Raw genomic sequence first — 15,009 nt, 5'->3', positions numbered from 1 at the left:
GCTTATATATCAATACATTCAATGCCCACTTGGCATGTATTATAACTCCTATAAGCAATGCCAATGATATGAGGGTAATTCCGAACGCAAGCAATGCTCTTCTGTTTTCAAAGGTAACGTTTTGTTGTTTTTGTTGTTGTCTAGGTGGAGGAGCCATTTTCCAAAGTATGGATCTCACGTAGTAATCGCAACTTGAGCGCAGATTACGGGTGCATGGATGTCCGGCATAGCTTCTGTGTTCTGCCATTTGAGATTTGAGATTGGATTCCAGAAGCATTTCTCGTACGATAACAAAATGCATAAACTCGGCCACCACCCCAAACTCGTGGTCGAGCCCCATCATTGGGAAGGTGGTGTGCCTGTATTCTGTCCTTCTGAGAACGAGTTTGAAAACTTTTACAATTTCAACAAGGCCATTAACAAGTACGGAATGCAGTCTGGAATCGTCAAAGTTATTCCTCCTCGCAACTGGAAGAAGTCTGTGCAACGCTGCTATAACAACGAAACCCTAGACAACATCAAGATCAAAAATCCAATTGTTCAGCATATAAATGGGTCGAGTTCCGGCGTATATTCGCAGCAGAATATTGAAAAGTCAAGAACTTATAGTATCTACCAATGGAAAGAGCTCTCGGAAAAGTCCAATTACCAGCCACCTGCTCACCGGGGCAAAGAAAGGGAACATACCAAAAGCAGTGGACGCCAGAAAACCAGAAATGATGGAAAAAACCATCACCCCACCTCGGTGGTTCATATCAATACCGATGATTTCACGCCAGAGAGATGTACAGAGTTGGAAAAGGCATACTGGAAATCACTCACGTACGCCGAACCTATGTATGGCGCCGATGTTCTGGGGTCTTTATTCAGCAAAAAAGTCAAGTCATGGAACGTTGCGTCGTTGCCCAATGTTTTGGACCTAATGGAAACCAAGCTCCCCGGAGTCAACGATGCTTACTTGTACGCTGGTCTTTGGAAGGCTACTTTTGCATGGCACTTGGAAGACCAGGACTTGTATTCAATCAACTACATCCACTTTGGTGCCCCCAAACAGTGGTACTCCATACCTCAGGAAGATGCTGGCCGATTCCATGATCTTATGAAGGACACCTTCAGCGAGGAGTACAGAAATTGCAGTGAGTTTTTGAGGCATAAAACCTTTTTGGTTTCGCCTCAATTTCTCGAGAAAAACAACATTCAATGCAATAGAATAGTGCACAATCAAGGCGAGTTCATGATCACCTATCCTTATGGATACCATGCCGGTTTCAACTATGGCTACAATCTTGCTGAGTCTGTCAATTTCGCTCTCGACGACTGGTTCCCCATAGGCAAAGTCACCAAGAAATGTGAATGCATTTCTGATTCCGTTGGTATTAATGTTGAAGAATTGCTCTGTAAATTCAAAGGTGTTCCTTACAAGTACAAGCTGCCTGAAATCGAAGAGAATGAGTCTCTGGAGACCGAGGAACCAGAAGAGAAGACCAACGTACCTTCTCGAAAGCGTTCTAGAGTGAAGACATCCAAATTTGATGCAAGATTTGAATGTGCAATATGTCCTATACAAATACCTGATCAGTTCAAGGTGTCGCTCTTTTCTCTACTTGAGGTTGAGTCTCCGAAATCAAAGAGAAACCTTCATGTCCACAAGCTTTGCGCCCAAATGTTCCCAGACCAATTGACCATCAAGGAAGATACCGTACATGGACTTGAGAATATCTCCAACGCCCAAAGATCACTCAATTGTTCATTCTGTGCCCGCAAGTACGGTGCCTGTTTTCAGTGCGAGCATCCCAAATGTTTCAGACTGTTCCATGGCTGCTGTGGAGTCTTCGGTGGAGTCAACTATGCTTCTCCTATAGGGCAGAAAACCGGGGATAAAACTCTCTGCCATTTACATCGACCCAAGGAGTCCGATGTGAAAGATAAGGCAGATGTCCCTAGAGGAGCAGTAGTACAGTTCAGGCTCAAGAAAGACCCAAAGAAAATAGTTAGCGGTTACGTTTCTGCCAATTCCGTCAACGAAGAGTCCATGGATATCATTCCTTTATTTGGAGACGATGCTGCGTTCGAAGTGTTCTATACTGATGTTCTTAGCGGCTGGATCAATATGGGGTTGACCGACACTATTCTTCGTTCTCGTAACGTTCCTTCGACCAAACCAACGAGGAAAAAGCCAAAGATTGAAGACCAAGTGCTAGATGATAACCAAGTTACGGGACTCGAGAATGAAAATCTCACGCTTATGACTTATGAAAACTATTTTACCGAGGTGGGAGTATTTCCTACAATCAGAACCAACTACCACCAGGTGGAGTTTTGGTACCATCTTCCTGACGAATCATCTCGAGAAGTAGCAAGGTACTCGAATAACCACAAATCTCGTATACCCAACGATGAACGGTACCTCAGGTCTCAGAAGAGGCAGAGCCGACAGAAACGAAGCAGCGAATCACCTTCAAATTCTGGCAGAGAAAAATTGTTGAAGCATTCAGAGTATATGCCTCTGGTTGCATGGGGGCCTGTGATGATGCCAATGGCGGGTCCAATGGCAGGAAGGAGTCCTATGGTTATTGCTCAAGCAAATACCTCTCATCACAGAGAACCACTTCATCCAGTATCTATGAGGGCAGAAGTTCATCACTGAAGAGAATATCGATTTGTGCTTGCAGTAAGCGTCCTGTATTCTAGCTACTCAATTTACGACAACTTATGGATATTTTTACTTTCGTACTTATTTCTGATCTTCTCATTCTCAAATTCAGTTCAGTCTTAATTCTCATTGATTTCAATCAATTCTCAGTTCGCATTTTCATTATTCTCTCAAAGCATGGCTGAGAATTATGGTCAAACGAAAGCATGAGCAAGTCCAGGAGGAGGATACGGACTACTCGTCCGAGTGTGAAACCATAAATGAAACTTTCAGTGACGAGGATCATCACATCACACCAAAAAAAGTAGTAAAAAATGAAGACTGGATTCAGAAATATGCTCCAGTGGTTTCCCAAGATATTTGTATACATCCCCGAAAGCTCAAAGAGGTAAGCGACATTCTAAGCCAGATGTTGTTCCATCAATCTGAGTACAAACTTTTGATTTTATCGGGACCTGCTGGCAGTTCCAAATCAACTACGGTCAAGATTCTAGCAAAGGAATTGTTGTCCAACGCGGCTACTGGCGGAGGACTCGACACATATACTGAAACCGGAGTCGACCAGCTCAATCTCAGACCGCCCGAAAGCTGGATAGAGTATCTTGACGAAGCGGGAGATATGGCGCAGTCTTGTCGGTTTCTGGAGTTTCTTGAAGATGCACGATATAGAACTGGAGATAACAAATGTGTGGTTGTTGTTGAAGAGCTACCAAATGTGTTTCACAAGGGCACTCTTGAGAACTTCAGAAGGGCAATTTTGGAGTGGATATACTCAGATTCTTCAGCAAACCTTCCACCATTGGTGCTTTGCATAAGTGAAGTGGAAACCTTGGGCTCACAAGATCGAGATTACTTTAGTCTCGACAACAACTTGACTGTTGAGACGTTGCTTGGGAAGGAAATTGTCAATGCCAAGGACAGGGTCAAGCGCATAAAATTTCAACCCATTAGCTCGCACCTACTTGAAGAAATCACTTAGCAAAATCGTGGCCACGGAAAGTGCTTTATTCAACAAAATTGGCTCATCTGACCTCAAGCAGTTCATGGACCAAATATTAGAGTGTGGTGATATCAGGTCGGCCACAGCCAACTTGCAGTTTTGGTCAAGCTTGTGCCTCAAACAAGTACAAGAAAACTACAACTATTTACGAGAAAACCAGCTAGGTTTGTTCCACGCATTGGGAAAGATCATCTTTTCCAGTAGCAAATACAAAGAGCTCGAGGCGGAGGAACTGGATTTCAATTCGGTAGAACTGGTTCTCTCATCATATGGCAATACCAGCCTACTACTACTTGCATTACTCGAAAACTATCATGTTGTGAATGGACTGAACTACTCTATCAACTCAGCATCACTGATTACGAACGCTTTAAGTGAAAGCGATTGCATGCCCATATTTGAAGGAAAAGAGTATGGCATTCGCAACACTCGAAATGAGTTGAGGAAAGTCCAGAGTCAGCGAACGTCAAGTAGAGCTCTCAGTCTCCAATTTCCTCGGCAGTATAAGATGACAAGAGCTTATAACCGAGTGTTCAAGGAGGTACAAGAATATCGTGAAGTTGTGTGCCACATGAAAACGTCGTTTCTGGACTTGAATATGATCGATGGATACTTTGTGCCCCGAATATATAATTCTTTTCGTTACAAACTCAAAAACGAAAGGCGGCCCTTGGAGTATAATCGTCTTGGGGGCAAGTTTAAAGAGGTTTATTCTGATACTACGGCATTAGTGGATGATATTGAGTATAGCGAAACGATAAAAGATCAATTTCGAAAAGATATTGAAGATCGTTCCGGCAACAAGGACTCAGAATCTGATATGAGCGACCCAATTAGTGAGTCTGACCAGTCGGACGACTTTCTGTCAGACTCTGATCTCGATGGACTTATTTCACAAGGTGTGGTGTAGCTACCTCACAATTCACAAGGCGTAGTATAACTACATATTCACACTATTCAAGGTTTAGTATATACCTTTTATATTCACTCTATCACCCAACTCATTAATATCATCAGGCTGCGGTAGCAGAAGCAAAGAAATTGGGGTCCTCTTCGATAGACTCCTTTATGATATCCAACCCACCCTGGAACTCTCCATTAACATACAATTGGGGGAATGTTGGCCAATCAGAAAACGTCTTCAAGCCCTGTCTCACAGTATCATCCTTCAAGATATCAAAGAATCCAAATTTAACTTGATGTTCTCTCAATATGGCAACTAGCTGTCTGGAAAAGCCACACTGAGGAGCCGATGGTGAGCCTTTCATGAACAACATTACGGGCGCAGCAGACGTCAATTTTTTCAATCTTTCGTTGAGTGCCTCTGGTGATTCCTCAGTCTCTACTGAAGGCTTTTCAGATGTCTCGGGTGCCGGAGTTACAGTCTTTCCTGACAGCTGATTCAATGCAGCAATAAATTCCTTGGGATCTGCTCCGGAAAGCTCCTTGATTATGGTAGAGTTCTTGATGAGAATGAAGTAGGGAACCGCAGAAACCTCAAAAAGCTCGCTGATCTCGGCGTGGTCGTCGGCATTAATCGAAATGAATAAAACTGATGGATTTTCTTTAGCCAAAGTCTTAAATACCGAGTTCATAGTTTGACATGGTTGGGCCCATGGTGTGTGGAAATAGAGCGCAATGAGCTTATCGGGGTCCGACCGCGTCAAGTCCGTAAACTGGGCCTCGGAGGTGATTTCCACAACTGACATGGTAGATGAGCACAATCCATCATGCTGACACACAAGTGATGGCAGGTCACGTGATAACTTGGTGGTTCTGTGGTGTAGCGGGTGTGTGTTGTATGGCTGGAGGTGAGCGAATCTGGGACTTGTCGGGCATGTGGCCGGAGATTCGATAAATCCGATGAAACGAACGGCGGAACGAACGGCAAAACAAATGGCGACGAACAGCGAAATGAACGACTATATATCGAATGTTTGTGTTCAAACTCAAAAAGTAAAAGTCATTCTTCTCTCCATCGGCTATCCTCCGCTATTGCCGAGCTCGCAACGACGCATATTCCTCGCATCGGTTAACTAAATCCGTTAAACAATAGCCCGAGTTAGAGCGTGCGTCTCAATTTAGATAAAGACGAGTGTCACGTGACATGAAACAAGGTTTCGGTACGAATGGTACTAACCTGCATTACCAGGTCAAACTTCGGGTTGAACTTTGTTAAGCTTCTTTAAACTTTTCGAACCGGCTAGATCATGTTTCCTTTTCTTCCTCCTTTTACCGCCATTATATCAGGAATAACTTATGCCCGAGCTGTATGCAGCCTAACGCTTTAATTGGTCCGTAAGCAATAATAGCCGCGGAGGTGAAAAAGCCTGGCTCATTTCAGATATTACTGGTCACCAATGTCGCTGACATAGTTCTAGTATGCAACTCTCTACTACTATCCCAATTATATTTCTTTATGGACTCACAAAACTAAAAAGAATTTCAGTGCCTTAGCCTACCCCACAAACCGGAGATGCTCCCCGAATCTTAACTAACCGACAATGGACCTGCAGACAAGCACAAGGTACCCCAGACAATAAGTCTTGATCCGCCGGCAAGAAAAAGGCCTCGGAACACATACTAGCTAGAAACCTCTTAATAAAACATTGTAGCTTATTTCCGCGTAGTATCACTTTAATTGCTTGTAGGGGCGTCCCCATTCAGCATGACCCTCGCGTCGTGCATACAGGCGTGCCCCGAACCGGCAGCCCACCGCCCCCACTTCCCCCAGATTTCGCAATTTTGTGCATTGGTGTGCCTGACCCATTTGTTGGAGCGAACAACCAACAAAAGGTTTGTGACCAAATATTATTTTGACCACTTTCCTTGTTTCGATCATTCGATATTCTATCCACCTGTTCTTGTGTCCACAGTACATTATTGATCGGTTGAGACCCACCATCTTATCTTTTTTGTACTGTTTTGCTGATAAACTCGAATTTGTCACTCACCAAAATTTGTGGGTGAAATCTCGAAAACTATTTAAACCCGTGTCTGTTCGGTGATTTTGTCGGATTTGAAACGTACCTGTTTGGTTGTGCTGGAACGCTAGAACATCGTCGAGGTATCTTATCACAATTATACAAACTTGACTTCAAACTCCGAATTCCCATGCTTCAAGTGCTGCCTACAAAAATGGAATTTTCTTCGGAAATGAATATGGGTCAAGACAACTCGTCGGTTTCTGCCGGAACAGGATCCACGAAAAAGAAAAATATACCGGTGGAACTCACCGCTTATGGTACTACTCCATCTGGTAAACCTCGGCTTTTTGTGTGTCAAACATGTACCAGAGCTTTTGCCCGACTCGAGCATTTGCGCCGCCATGAACGGTCACATACTAAGGAAAAACCCTTTAGCTGTGGTGTTTGCCAACGGAAATTTTCAAGACGAGATTTGCTTCTTCGTCATGCTCAGAAATTGCACGCGGGCTGCGCCGATGCCATCACACGGCTTCGGCGAAAGTCTATCAAGAGAAACAGCTCCATCAACGATTTGGATGAATATGAATACGAAGACGAAGACGAAGATGATATAATGGACCTGGAAGCGTCCGGTTCTCCAGCGGTGAAAGACTCGAAACTGCAAGCCGAACATTCCATACAAACACCTTATGACCCCGTTCAATTCAACCTCAACCTTTTCAGTCAGCAGAAACAGCAAAATAAGCCCACTCCTCCTCGCCATGGTTCTGTGTCCTCGAAGGAACCAGGCTCACTACAAAGACAAGTTTTCGACAGAAAGAGACCCAACAGGCTTCGTGGTGCTTCGTTTTCTGCTCAATCTGGTGCAAACTATGCTCTGGGTTTGCCACAGTTCAGTGAAAGCTACCCTGAAGCTGATAGTGTGGAGTTTTCAACCCCTCAAATTCTCGCAACGACAACATCTGACGAGAGCTATTGGTTCAATAATCTCTCCACAATTCCAGGTCTTAGTGAACACGCCTCATCCAACCGCGCAGTCCAAATGGCAAGAGCAAATCTGGACCAACGTGATATACGCCATGGTTCGACTATGTCCCTTGACTCCAATAGTGATTTTGGAATGTCTCATCATGGCTCTGTGTCTCAACATCCTCCTAATCCCCACCACAGATCTGACAGTATGGCCAGCTCCTCCTCATTTAATACGTTTGACTCCGTCAACTTGCAGTATATGATGCCCAATGCTACATTTTCTGCAAATGAAATTACTCCCGCGACTACAAACAGTACTTCCATTGCAAACAATCCTAACCTTTCAACTGAGGATTATGGTTACGCATTCTACGATGTTCCTGAAACAGTCATTGCAAAGAGTGAGTCCAAGCCAGCACATTCCTTGAGTCCTATAGAGCAGGAAATGGACGACGACCAATCAAGTAATCATACCATGCAGAAAGAAGGAAACCCTTCCAACAACAACAACATGGATGTTAATTTTCTTAATGATTTTGGCGAATTGACCCATGATTTTGATGTAAATACTCGGTTCATGCCAGGGGGATACTCCTTCTACGATGACAATCCTTCCGTTTCGTCTTCTGGAATGGAGACCAATTCCCCTCAAGTTGTATCTCCTCCCCCTACCAACGGCAGATATCAAACATCTACCAATTCCCACTTAGCACAGGAAACCACCTCCGGACAAGATGGACTTTCTCCCAACAGACTTTTCAAACCTAACTCCTTTGCGGCCAATAATTACAACAAGAACAAGCTTTTCACCAGCAACATACGGTATATGATCAGCAAAGCTTTGAGCAAATATCCTATTAGCGGAGTTATGACACCAACAATTCCTTCTAATGAAAAGTTGGAATTCTATTTGAACAATTTCGAAAGGACTTTTCTTTATCATTACCCATTTATTCACTCGTCAAAGTTGAATGAGTACGAGATAATGAGTATGACCGCTAATGAGGACCCTTCGAGTGAAAGTGCTCGAGTTTGCTTGCCTTTACTCGTTGCTACCATGGGTGCATTGTTGACCAATAACAAGAATGACTCTGAGCATTTATACGAAGCTTCAAGGCGAACTATTCATATTTATCTCGAGAGCAGAAAATCTACTCCTTCCAACGGAAGTCCAAACGGGGCGAAGCAGCCACTGTCCTCTAATCCACTCTGGTTGATTCAATCCTTGACTTTGTCAGTGATATACGGTTTGTTTTCTGACAATGAGAATAACGTCTACATTGTTATCAGACAATTAAATGCTTTGAACTCATTAGTCAAGTCGTCCATCAAGACCAACAGAACCATTTTGTTCTCTATTCATGGAGAGGATGAGGAAATTTACAACAAGACAAATGAGCTGTTCTCGAATGAGTTTTTGCAGAATGACTTGTTTTCCAACAGTTCCATGACAGTCAATGACCAGGTCAAATTCAAAAACAATATCATAGTGCAGTCGCAAAACAGAATTGTGTTCATGATTTACAGACTTACGAATTTCCTTTTGATGATGTATAACGTTCCTTTAACGTTGAGCGTTAACGACTTGGGTTCATTGGAGGCACCAGATGTCAATGATGAGTTTCTTTGGAACTTCAAAACCTGTCTGGATTATCGTGCTTACTGTAAAGAACATCTTCCCAATGTTAGTTTGGATGATATGCTTAATAAGCTGAACACTAGCAAAGTGCCATTCAAAGACCTTGTCTATCAATTCACGTCAGGCAACTTCAATGGACAGGATTATGGGGAACTATTATCTCAAAGAAGCAGATTCGAATTTATAAGTCTCCTTCATGGAATCTTTGAGCTCAAACAGTACGACGAACTGAATAGCATCAATGTTCCACAGATCTTGGACTACTTAAGTCCGTTCATTGGCCAATCCAAGGAATATGATGACGGCATGAACAAGGTACAATCTGCTCTCGAGCAGTTTGATTATGCCCTTCTTGCATATTTTGTTAAGTTCACCACACTGATCGACATCAAGTCCTTGAAGGAGCAAAGTTGGATCCGCAATGTCGAAAAACTCACGAACAATTATTTGCAGTGTTTGGGAAATGCAGAGAAATTGGAAGACGACAACTTTTTGCAAGTTGTGGATTGCTGTTTGCTTATCATACGGTACATTTTGTTCTCGACTCCCGAAATGAGCACAGGAGCCAATTTTCAAGCTTTGTCATTAATGGATAATGCAGAAGTCAGCTTTGGTCTGCAAATTCTTGATGATTTTGGTGAAATTGATTCTTCGAGAAGTTGCATTCATTCTCAGGTTTTGTTTCATGCATTTGCCGTGTTGTCTATATTTTCCATCATTTTGACGAAGCGCATGAACAACAACTACAGTACTGAGACAAACAAAGCCTGGTTGAAAAGGTTTGGAATAGCCCTGAACATGATGAGAAGGATTGAAACGTTTTTGAAGATGAAGTATCAGAGTATGAAGAAGGAGAATGAGATTTCAAGTTTGATGCTTTACTCCAACGGAAGTCCTCGAACAATTGCAATTGAAAACGAACTTGCAATGCATGGAGTCGGAGACCATCATGCTATTGCTTTTGGCATGGATAAAACATTGTACATTTTGAAGATTGGAGAGTTAATTTTGGGGTATTTGCATGATGCCAAGATCAAGGTTAGTATCTTTAAAAAGTTGAGCGGGAATTTGTCACAGATCAGAAAGTTCCTCATCGACAACGAATCACGGATCCCTACACACTAGTTATTTATTATTGGAAGTGTTCTTATATAAACGAAATTGTAATTAGTATTTTAAATTTCGCACTGTGGAGAAGAAGCGAAACATGTCTGAACGAAAATTAGCCAAGAAGCCACAAGCTGATATAAAGCAGTCCCAAAACGCTCCAGTGGCGCCAGCAGCACCAGCAGAGGATGATGAGTTTGCGAGAAACCTCACATTTCTAGTTTTGAGTTTCATTTTGCTTGTACTGATTTTGCTAATGTACGCTTGGATTATGCGACAATGGCTCTTGAATCCACAGATGTCTAATGAAAGGATATTGTCCTACTTGGCTGGATTGGTAGTGATCTCCATAGTGTTGGCATCGGGATTGATCAGGTTGTTCAGGTATTTGATTCCCGACAAGCCAACTACTGTCAAAAAGTATATATGATGAAAAAATATGAAAACTCTTATTTACATAATACTAATAAACTAAACCGCCGAATCACGACTGATCGCTTAGCGGACTAAACGCTTGGACATCACGGTACCATAAATGGCCAAAGACGCAATGGACAAAATGTTGAGCAAAGATGAGATACCATGGTACATACCAAACGTCTTGTTCAACTCTGTGTACTTGTCACTAGGTTTGACTTCTCCTCCCTCAATGGTTTCGTGGAGCTTGTTGGCCACCAACTTGTCTCTTTGTTCCTTGATATTACGACAAATAGGCAACAAGACAAGGTAGTTCAACGCACCAGCAATACCGGAAACGGCCAAGACTCCGGTCAGAAATGGACACAATCTGAAAGGCGAGGTGAGTCCCAACACTAGAGGCACCACTGCTTGGCCTATAAAGTATGTGGGAAAGACTTTATTCTGAAGATTTCCAAATTCTTGACGAGGCAAGTGCTTAAAAGCAAGTGGAGATACCACAAAACTGTGGAATACTGAGCCTCCGAGGGCAATTGAGTAAAGAAATAAATGGTAAGGAGCACCAGTGTTCAATCCAAGAGTAGCAATCATTTTCAATAAGGTAATTGGTTGCACCGAAAAATGGAGAGATACTTGCGCCTGAAATTCCTGTACCTAAATGGTTCCAATCATGTCAAATACAGTCTTCAAGCTTTTTTGCTTTATGACGGCATTGTAGTCAAGAACTCCTTCCCCGATATTTTTGGTGCTGTTGCTAAGCCAGCTGATATCACTTTGGAGCCCCAAACTCATCTTGGTGGGGTTTTCAACATGGGCTTTTTTCACCATTGATGTCTGCTCGTATTTAATGGCTGCAACTTCAGCTTGATCCACAATTTCTGACGAGATACCGCACATAGCAGCGACGTTCATTCCAAAGGAGCCTGGGGCCGTGCCGTCCTCCAATTTGTAGAGAAATGTGATGTTTCGTGAATTTTGGTCAATGACAATTGCCATTCTCAACGGCCGAATCTGAGGATGGCCCTCAAAGGACAACACGAGCGACCCATAATGTGTTGCAAAAAAACCTAAAGGCTGCACATGGGTCGCAAGATGGTGCAACACGGCTTCAGCAATGGCGAACCCATCACTTGACGAGCCTCCGCGTCCAAGTTCATCCAAGATAACCAAAGATTTTGCAGTAGCATTCGCTAGAATCTTTTTCGTTTCCGACAACTCCACAAAGAATGTCGATTTTCCTTGGAGAATATTGTCATTGGCACCGAGTCGGGTCATAATCTTGTCCACGGGGGTAAGTCTTGCGTGCGAAGCAGGTACAAAACACCCTATTTGACTCATTACAACCGCCATTGCTGTTGTTCTCATTAAGGTGGATTTTCCTGCTGCATTGGCACCCGTGAGCAAACCAAAGTGTGCCTCGTCACCTCCAAGACTAACATCGTTGGGTATGAACTCACCTGAAGTAACAAAACATGGGTTACGAAGATCTTTAAAGTCGATTAACCCGGTATCTGCCTCGACAAATTGAGGGCGACAAGAAGGTTGTCCCAAGGTCTCGGATGTCTTCGTGAGAGCTATAATACAATCAATGTTGGCAAGAACGTGAATGGTGGATTTCCATACTTTATAATGCTTGCAGAATCTTTCATACATGCGAAACCGTAAGGTTTCACATACCATCTTGTGAGTTTCACGTTGTTCCATCAACTCTCTAGCCAATTTTTTCACTTCTGGTGACCAAAATCGTTTAACCTTGGAGGTAGACCCCATTTGGTGCCAATCTGAAGGAATATTCTTTACCTTGTTGGGTACCTCGATCAAATATATCTCTTTTCCAGAATCTTTATAACAAATTTCATTCGATCGATACTCTTTTTTATATTTCCTCAAGTGCTCATTCAAGATATCTTCAAGTTTCTTCATACGGTCGCTCGAAGCATCAAACGATTCATCCACTCCTGTCGCTGGAACAACAACATCGTTCAATGCTTCTGACCTGTCAAAGGCATCTTCCCATTCATTGACGCAAGATTTTAATTCGGTGGGGAACCCTTGAAGATACTTGTAAAGGGACCCACAACTTTCTTTCACAAAATCTTTGAGGTTCTGCAATGTACCACAAACTTTCTCGAAACCTTCAATGAGTTTTAAAAAGTCTTTGAATTTGATGTTCTTGGAGTGAGTCCTGGCAATCAACCTTTCAAGGTCCGGAAGTCCCAGCAAACTCTTCTCCAAAATATCTTTGATCTCCGCTCCTTCTCCCATCAAGTATTCAACTGAGTCTAGTCTGTCGTTGATATCGGAACTGACCATGAGCGGATTCAAAACCCAGTTTTTTAGCATTCTTTTACCAAATGGCGACTGGGCTCGATTCAAAAGTTTAAAGAGAGTTCCCTTGTCGCTTCCATCAAAGGAATTCGTGAGTATCTCCAAGTTGTTCAAGGTTATACCATCTAGAATCATGTTTTTTGCCAGACGAGTCGTGATTTGATATTCACGAATATTACCCATTGTCATGATATTGTGGTCCAATTTTAAGAACTTGAGGTAAGATAAGAGTCCTCCAAATGCACTGAAAGCGTATTGGTTTTTATCCTTGAAAGCTATGAGTGCATCTGGATAGTTTGAGAAATCATCGAGGTCAGTGGCATCATAATATTTGCTCGATACCAACTTTTCAAGGGTGGTATCATAATCCCAAAATTCAGTATTAGGATTAAGAGTATTCCAGATCTGATTGGAGGGCTGAGCAGTATACTTGAGAATCTTGGTAGCGGTGCTACTAAGATTATGCTTCTCGCAGATTACCTCTTTTGGTCTGACGTGGGTCACAAGTGTTTCGAGCTTGGTGCATTCATTGTCGTCTTCAAATTGATAAAAGTTGAGTTCCGAGGTTGCGGTATCGACAAATACAACACCAAACCAGTTGTCGAACTGCTTTATGCTCAAGCAGTAGGTAGACATGTCGTCGCTTAACATGTTCAAATCTGTCAATGTACCACCGGTAAGTACTCCAGTAAGTTCTCTTTTGATGATTTTTTCTTCCTTTGTCCCACCTCCTCTCATTTCCTTGGCCAATAATGACTCCTTTTGGTCCACTTTGGCTACTTTATAACCATGACTAATGAACTCTTTGGCCCAATATTCGAAGGACATTTCTGGAATACCTGCCAATTTCATATTTGCCCTTCCACCACCGGCGATCTTGAGGTCAAATTCGCTGTTGGCAATTGTGGCATCATTTTCGTACAATTCATAAAACTTTCCCTTCTTGAAGAATACTACAGTGTCCCACATCACCCCTTTGATCTCCCAGTATTGCTTTTCAAAAGCAGTAAATTTAGACCATGCAGATTGCGGGATATATAATGTTCTCGGATCGTAGTTTGGGTCATCCATGGTTCGTTTCTCGGCGTCTCTAACGTTCACGAGCCATTGGTACCGTTCCTCGTTCTCTTTGGCAAAGTTTTTTGGGGGAGATTTGGCAGCTTTGGTAACTAATTTCGTGGCCACCTGCTTGGGCTGGGCTGAATATGACGAGCCAGCTTTGAATTTTTCGCCAAGAACGTTCGTAGTTTCTGTGGTAGAGACCGGTGAAGGTGAGTTTTTGGGAGAAGATTTCCGTGGCTTTTTCCTTGGCTTGACCACCTCCTCTTCAGCATCCAGTATTTCTATGTCTTCAGCTTCTTCCGCACTTGGTTCAGCTTCGTCGTCAATAAAATCACTCATATCGTCGTCGTCGTCACTCAAGTCCTCAGCCTTGAATTCGTCTTCGTCGTCGTCGCTGTCATCTATTCTTCTCGTTTTCTTGCGTTTCACCGTCACGTCTTCGTCGTCGGATTCGGCATAACTGGTGCTTTTTCTCGCACGTCCGCGCTTGGATAGTGGACTGGAACCCTCCTGTGGGCGTTTAGGCTCGTCAATGGGCTGAACAGACGGCTGGGTGGGAATTGGTGACGATTGCGGAGGAAGCAGTTTCGATGAAAAATTGGCATCACATTCCAGCGTGAGAGGCGTCTCGTGGCTCGGAAGTTCAATGCTGATATCTGCGTCGTTTTCTTTGTCGCTATCATGGTAGACTACTTTTTTTGATTCTTTAACTTCGTCTTTTATGATGGGATAGGTCTGCTTAGACAGCAATGGCGAAGATTGGGGTTTTTCTGGTTTAAAAAAAGACATCAACGACAGCTGCCTCATCTTGGAGGAGCTGGATTTGGTCTCTACTGCCTTTTGTTTTGGAGTAGATGGCATCTAAATGGCAGCGAGGAAGTTGAAGATAAAGACTCCGCGGCGC

The 15,009-nt window shown here is 43.1% G+C and overlaps 7 protein-coding genes across 7 annotated transcripts; 4 read left to right on the top strand and 3 right to left on the bottom strand. All coding sequences in view use genetic code 12, as the record gives it.

The window, feature by feature from the left end:
• Positions 1-217: 217 nt before the first annotated feature.
• On the top strand, positions 218-2,647 carry PGUG_03199 (uncharacterized protein; the record flags this gene model as incomplete). The annotated part of the gene is made up of 1 exon (XM_001485420.1): positions 218-2,647. One exon carries the CDS (start codon positions 218-220, stop codon positions 2,645-2,647), a length of 2,430 nt encoding a protein of 809 aa, XP_001485470.2.
• A 196-nt stretch (positions 2,648-2,843) lies between these two features.
• PGUG_03198 (uncharacterized protein) lies at positions 2,844-3,632 on the top strand (the record flags this gene model as incomplete). The annotated part of the gene is made up of 1 exon (XM_001485419.1): positions 2,844-3,632. The coding sequence occupies one exon, from the start codon at positions 2,844-2,846 to the stop codon at positions 3,630-3,632; it is 789 nt and encodes a 262-aa protein (XP_001485469.2).
• A 64-nt stretch (positions 3,633-3,696) lies between these two features.
• On the top strand, positions 3,697-4,563 carry PGUG_03197 (uncharacterized protein; the record flags this gene model as incomplete). Its single annotated transcript, XM_001485418.1, has 1 exon — positions 3,697-4,563. One exon carries the CDS (start codon positions 3,697-3,699, stop codon positions 4,561-4,563), a length of 867 nt encoding a protein of 288 aa, XP_001485468.2.
• A 103-nt stretch (positions 4,564-4,666) lies between these two features.
• Positions 4,667-5,362, bottom strand: GRX3 (monothiol glutaredoxin; the record flags this gene model as incomplete). Its single annotated transcript, XM_001485417.1, has 1 exon — positions 4,667-5,362. The coding sequence occupies one exon, from the start codon at positions 5,360-5,362 to the stop codon at positions 4,667-4,669; it is 696 nt and encodes a 231-aa protein (XP_001485467.2).
• A 1,405-nt stretch (positions 5,363-6,767) lies between these two features.
• Positions 6,768-10,316, top strand: ADR1 (DNA-binding transcription factor; the record flags this gene model as incomplete). Its single annotated transcript, XM_001485416.1, has 1 exon — positions 6,768-10,316. The coding sequence occupies one exon, from the start codon at positions 6,768-6,770 to the stop codon at positions 10,314-10,316; it is 3,549 nt and encodes a 1,182-aa protein (XP_001485466.2).
• Positions 10,317-10,796: 480 nt separating this feature from the next.
• PGUG_03194 (uncharacterized protein) lies at positions 10,797-11,306 on the bottom strand (the record flags this gene model as incomplete). Its single annotated transcript, XM_001485415.1, has 1 exon — positions 10,797-11,306. One exon carries the CDS (start codon positions 11,304-11,306, stop codon positions 10,797-10,799), a length of 510 nt encoding a protein of 169 aa, XP_001485465.2.
• Positions 11,307-11,369: 63 nt separating this feature from the next.
• Positions 11,370-14,966, bottom strand: MSH6 (mismatch repair ATPase; the record flags this gene model as incomplete). Its single annotated transcript, XM_001485414.1, has 1 exon — positions 11,370-14,966. The coding sequence occupies one exon, from the start codon at positions 14,964-14,966 to the stop codon at positions 11,370-11,372; it is 3,597 nt and encodes a 1,198-aa protein (XP_001485464.2).
• Positions 14,967-15,009: the final 43 nt, after the last annotated feature.

The sequence above is a fragment of the Meyerozyma guilliermondii genome, genomic scaffold (genome assembly GCF_000149425.1).
Source record: "Meyerozyma guilliermondii ATCC 6260 scaffold_3 genomic scaffold, whole genome shotgun sequence".
In the NCBI taxonomy this organism is placed as follows: domain Eukaryota; kingdom Fungi; phylum Ascomycota; class Pichiomycetes; order Serinales; family Debaryomycetaceae; genus Meyerozyma; species Meyerozyma guilliermondii.
The sequence above is the reverse complement of the archived record's forward strand: the minus strand, read 5'-3'. Positions and strand labels throughout refer to the sequence as shown.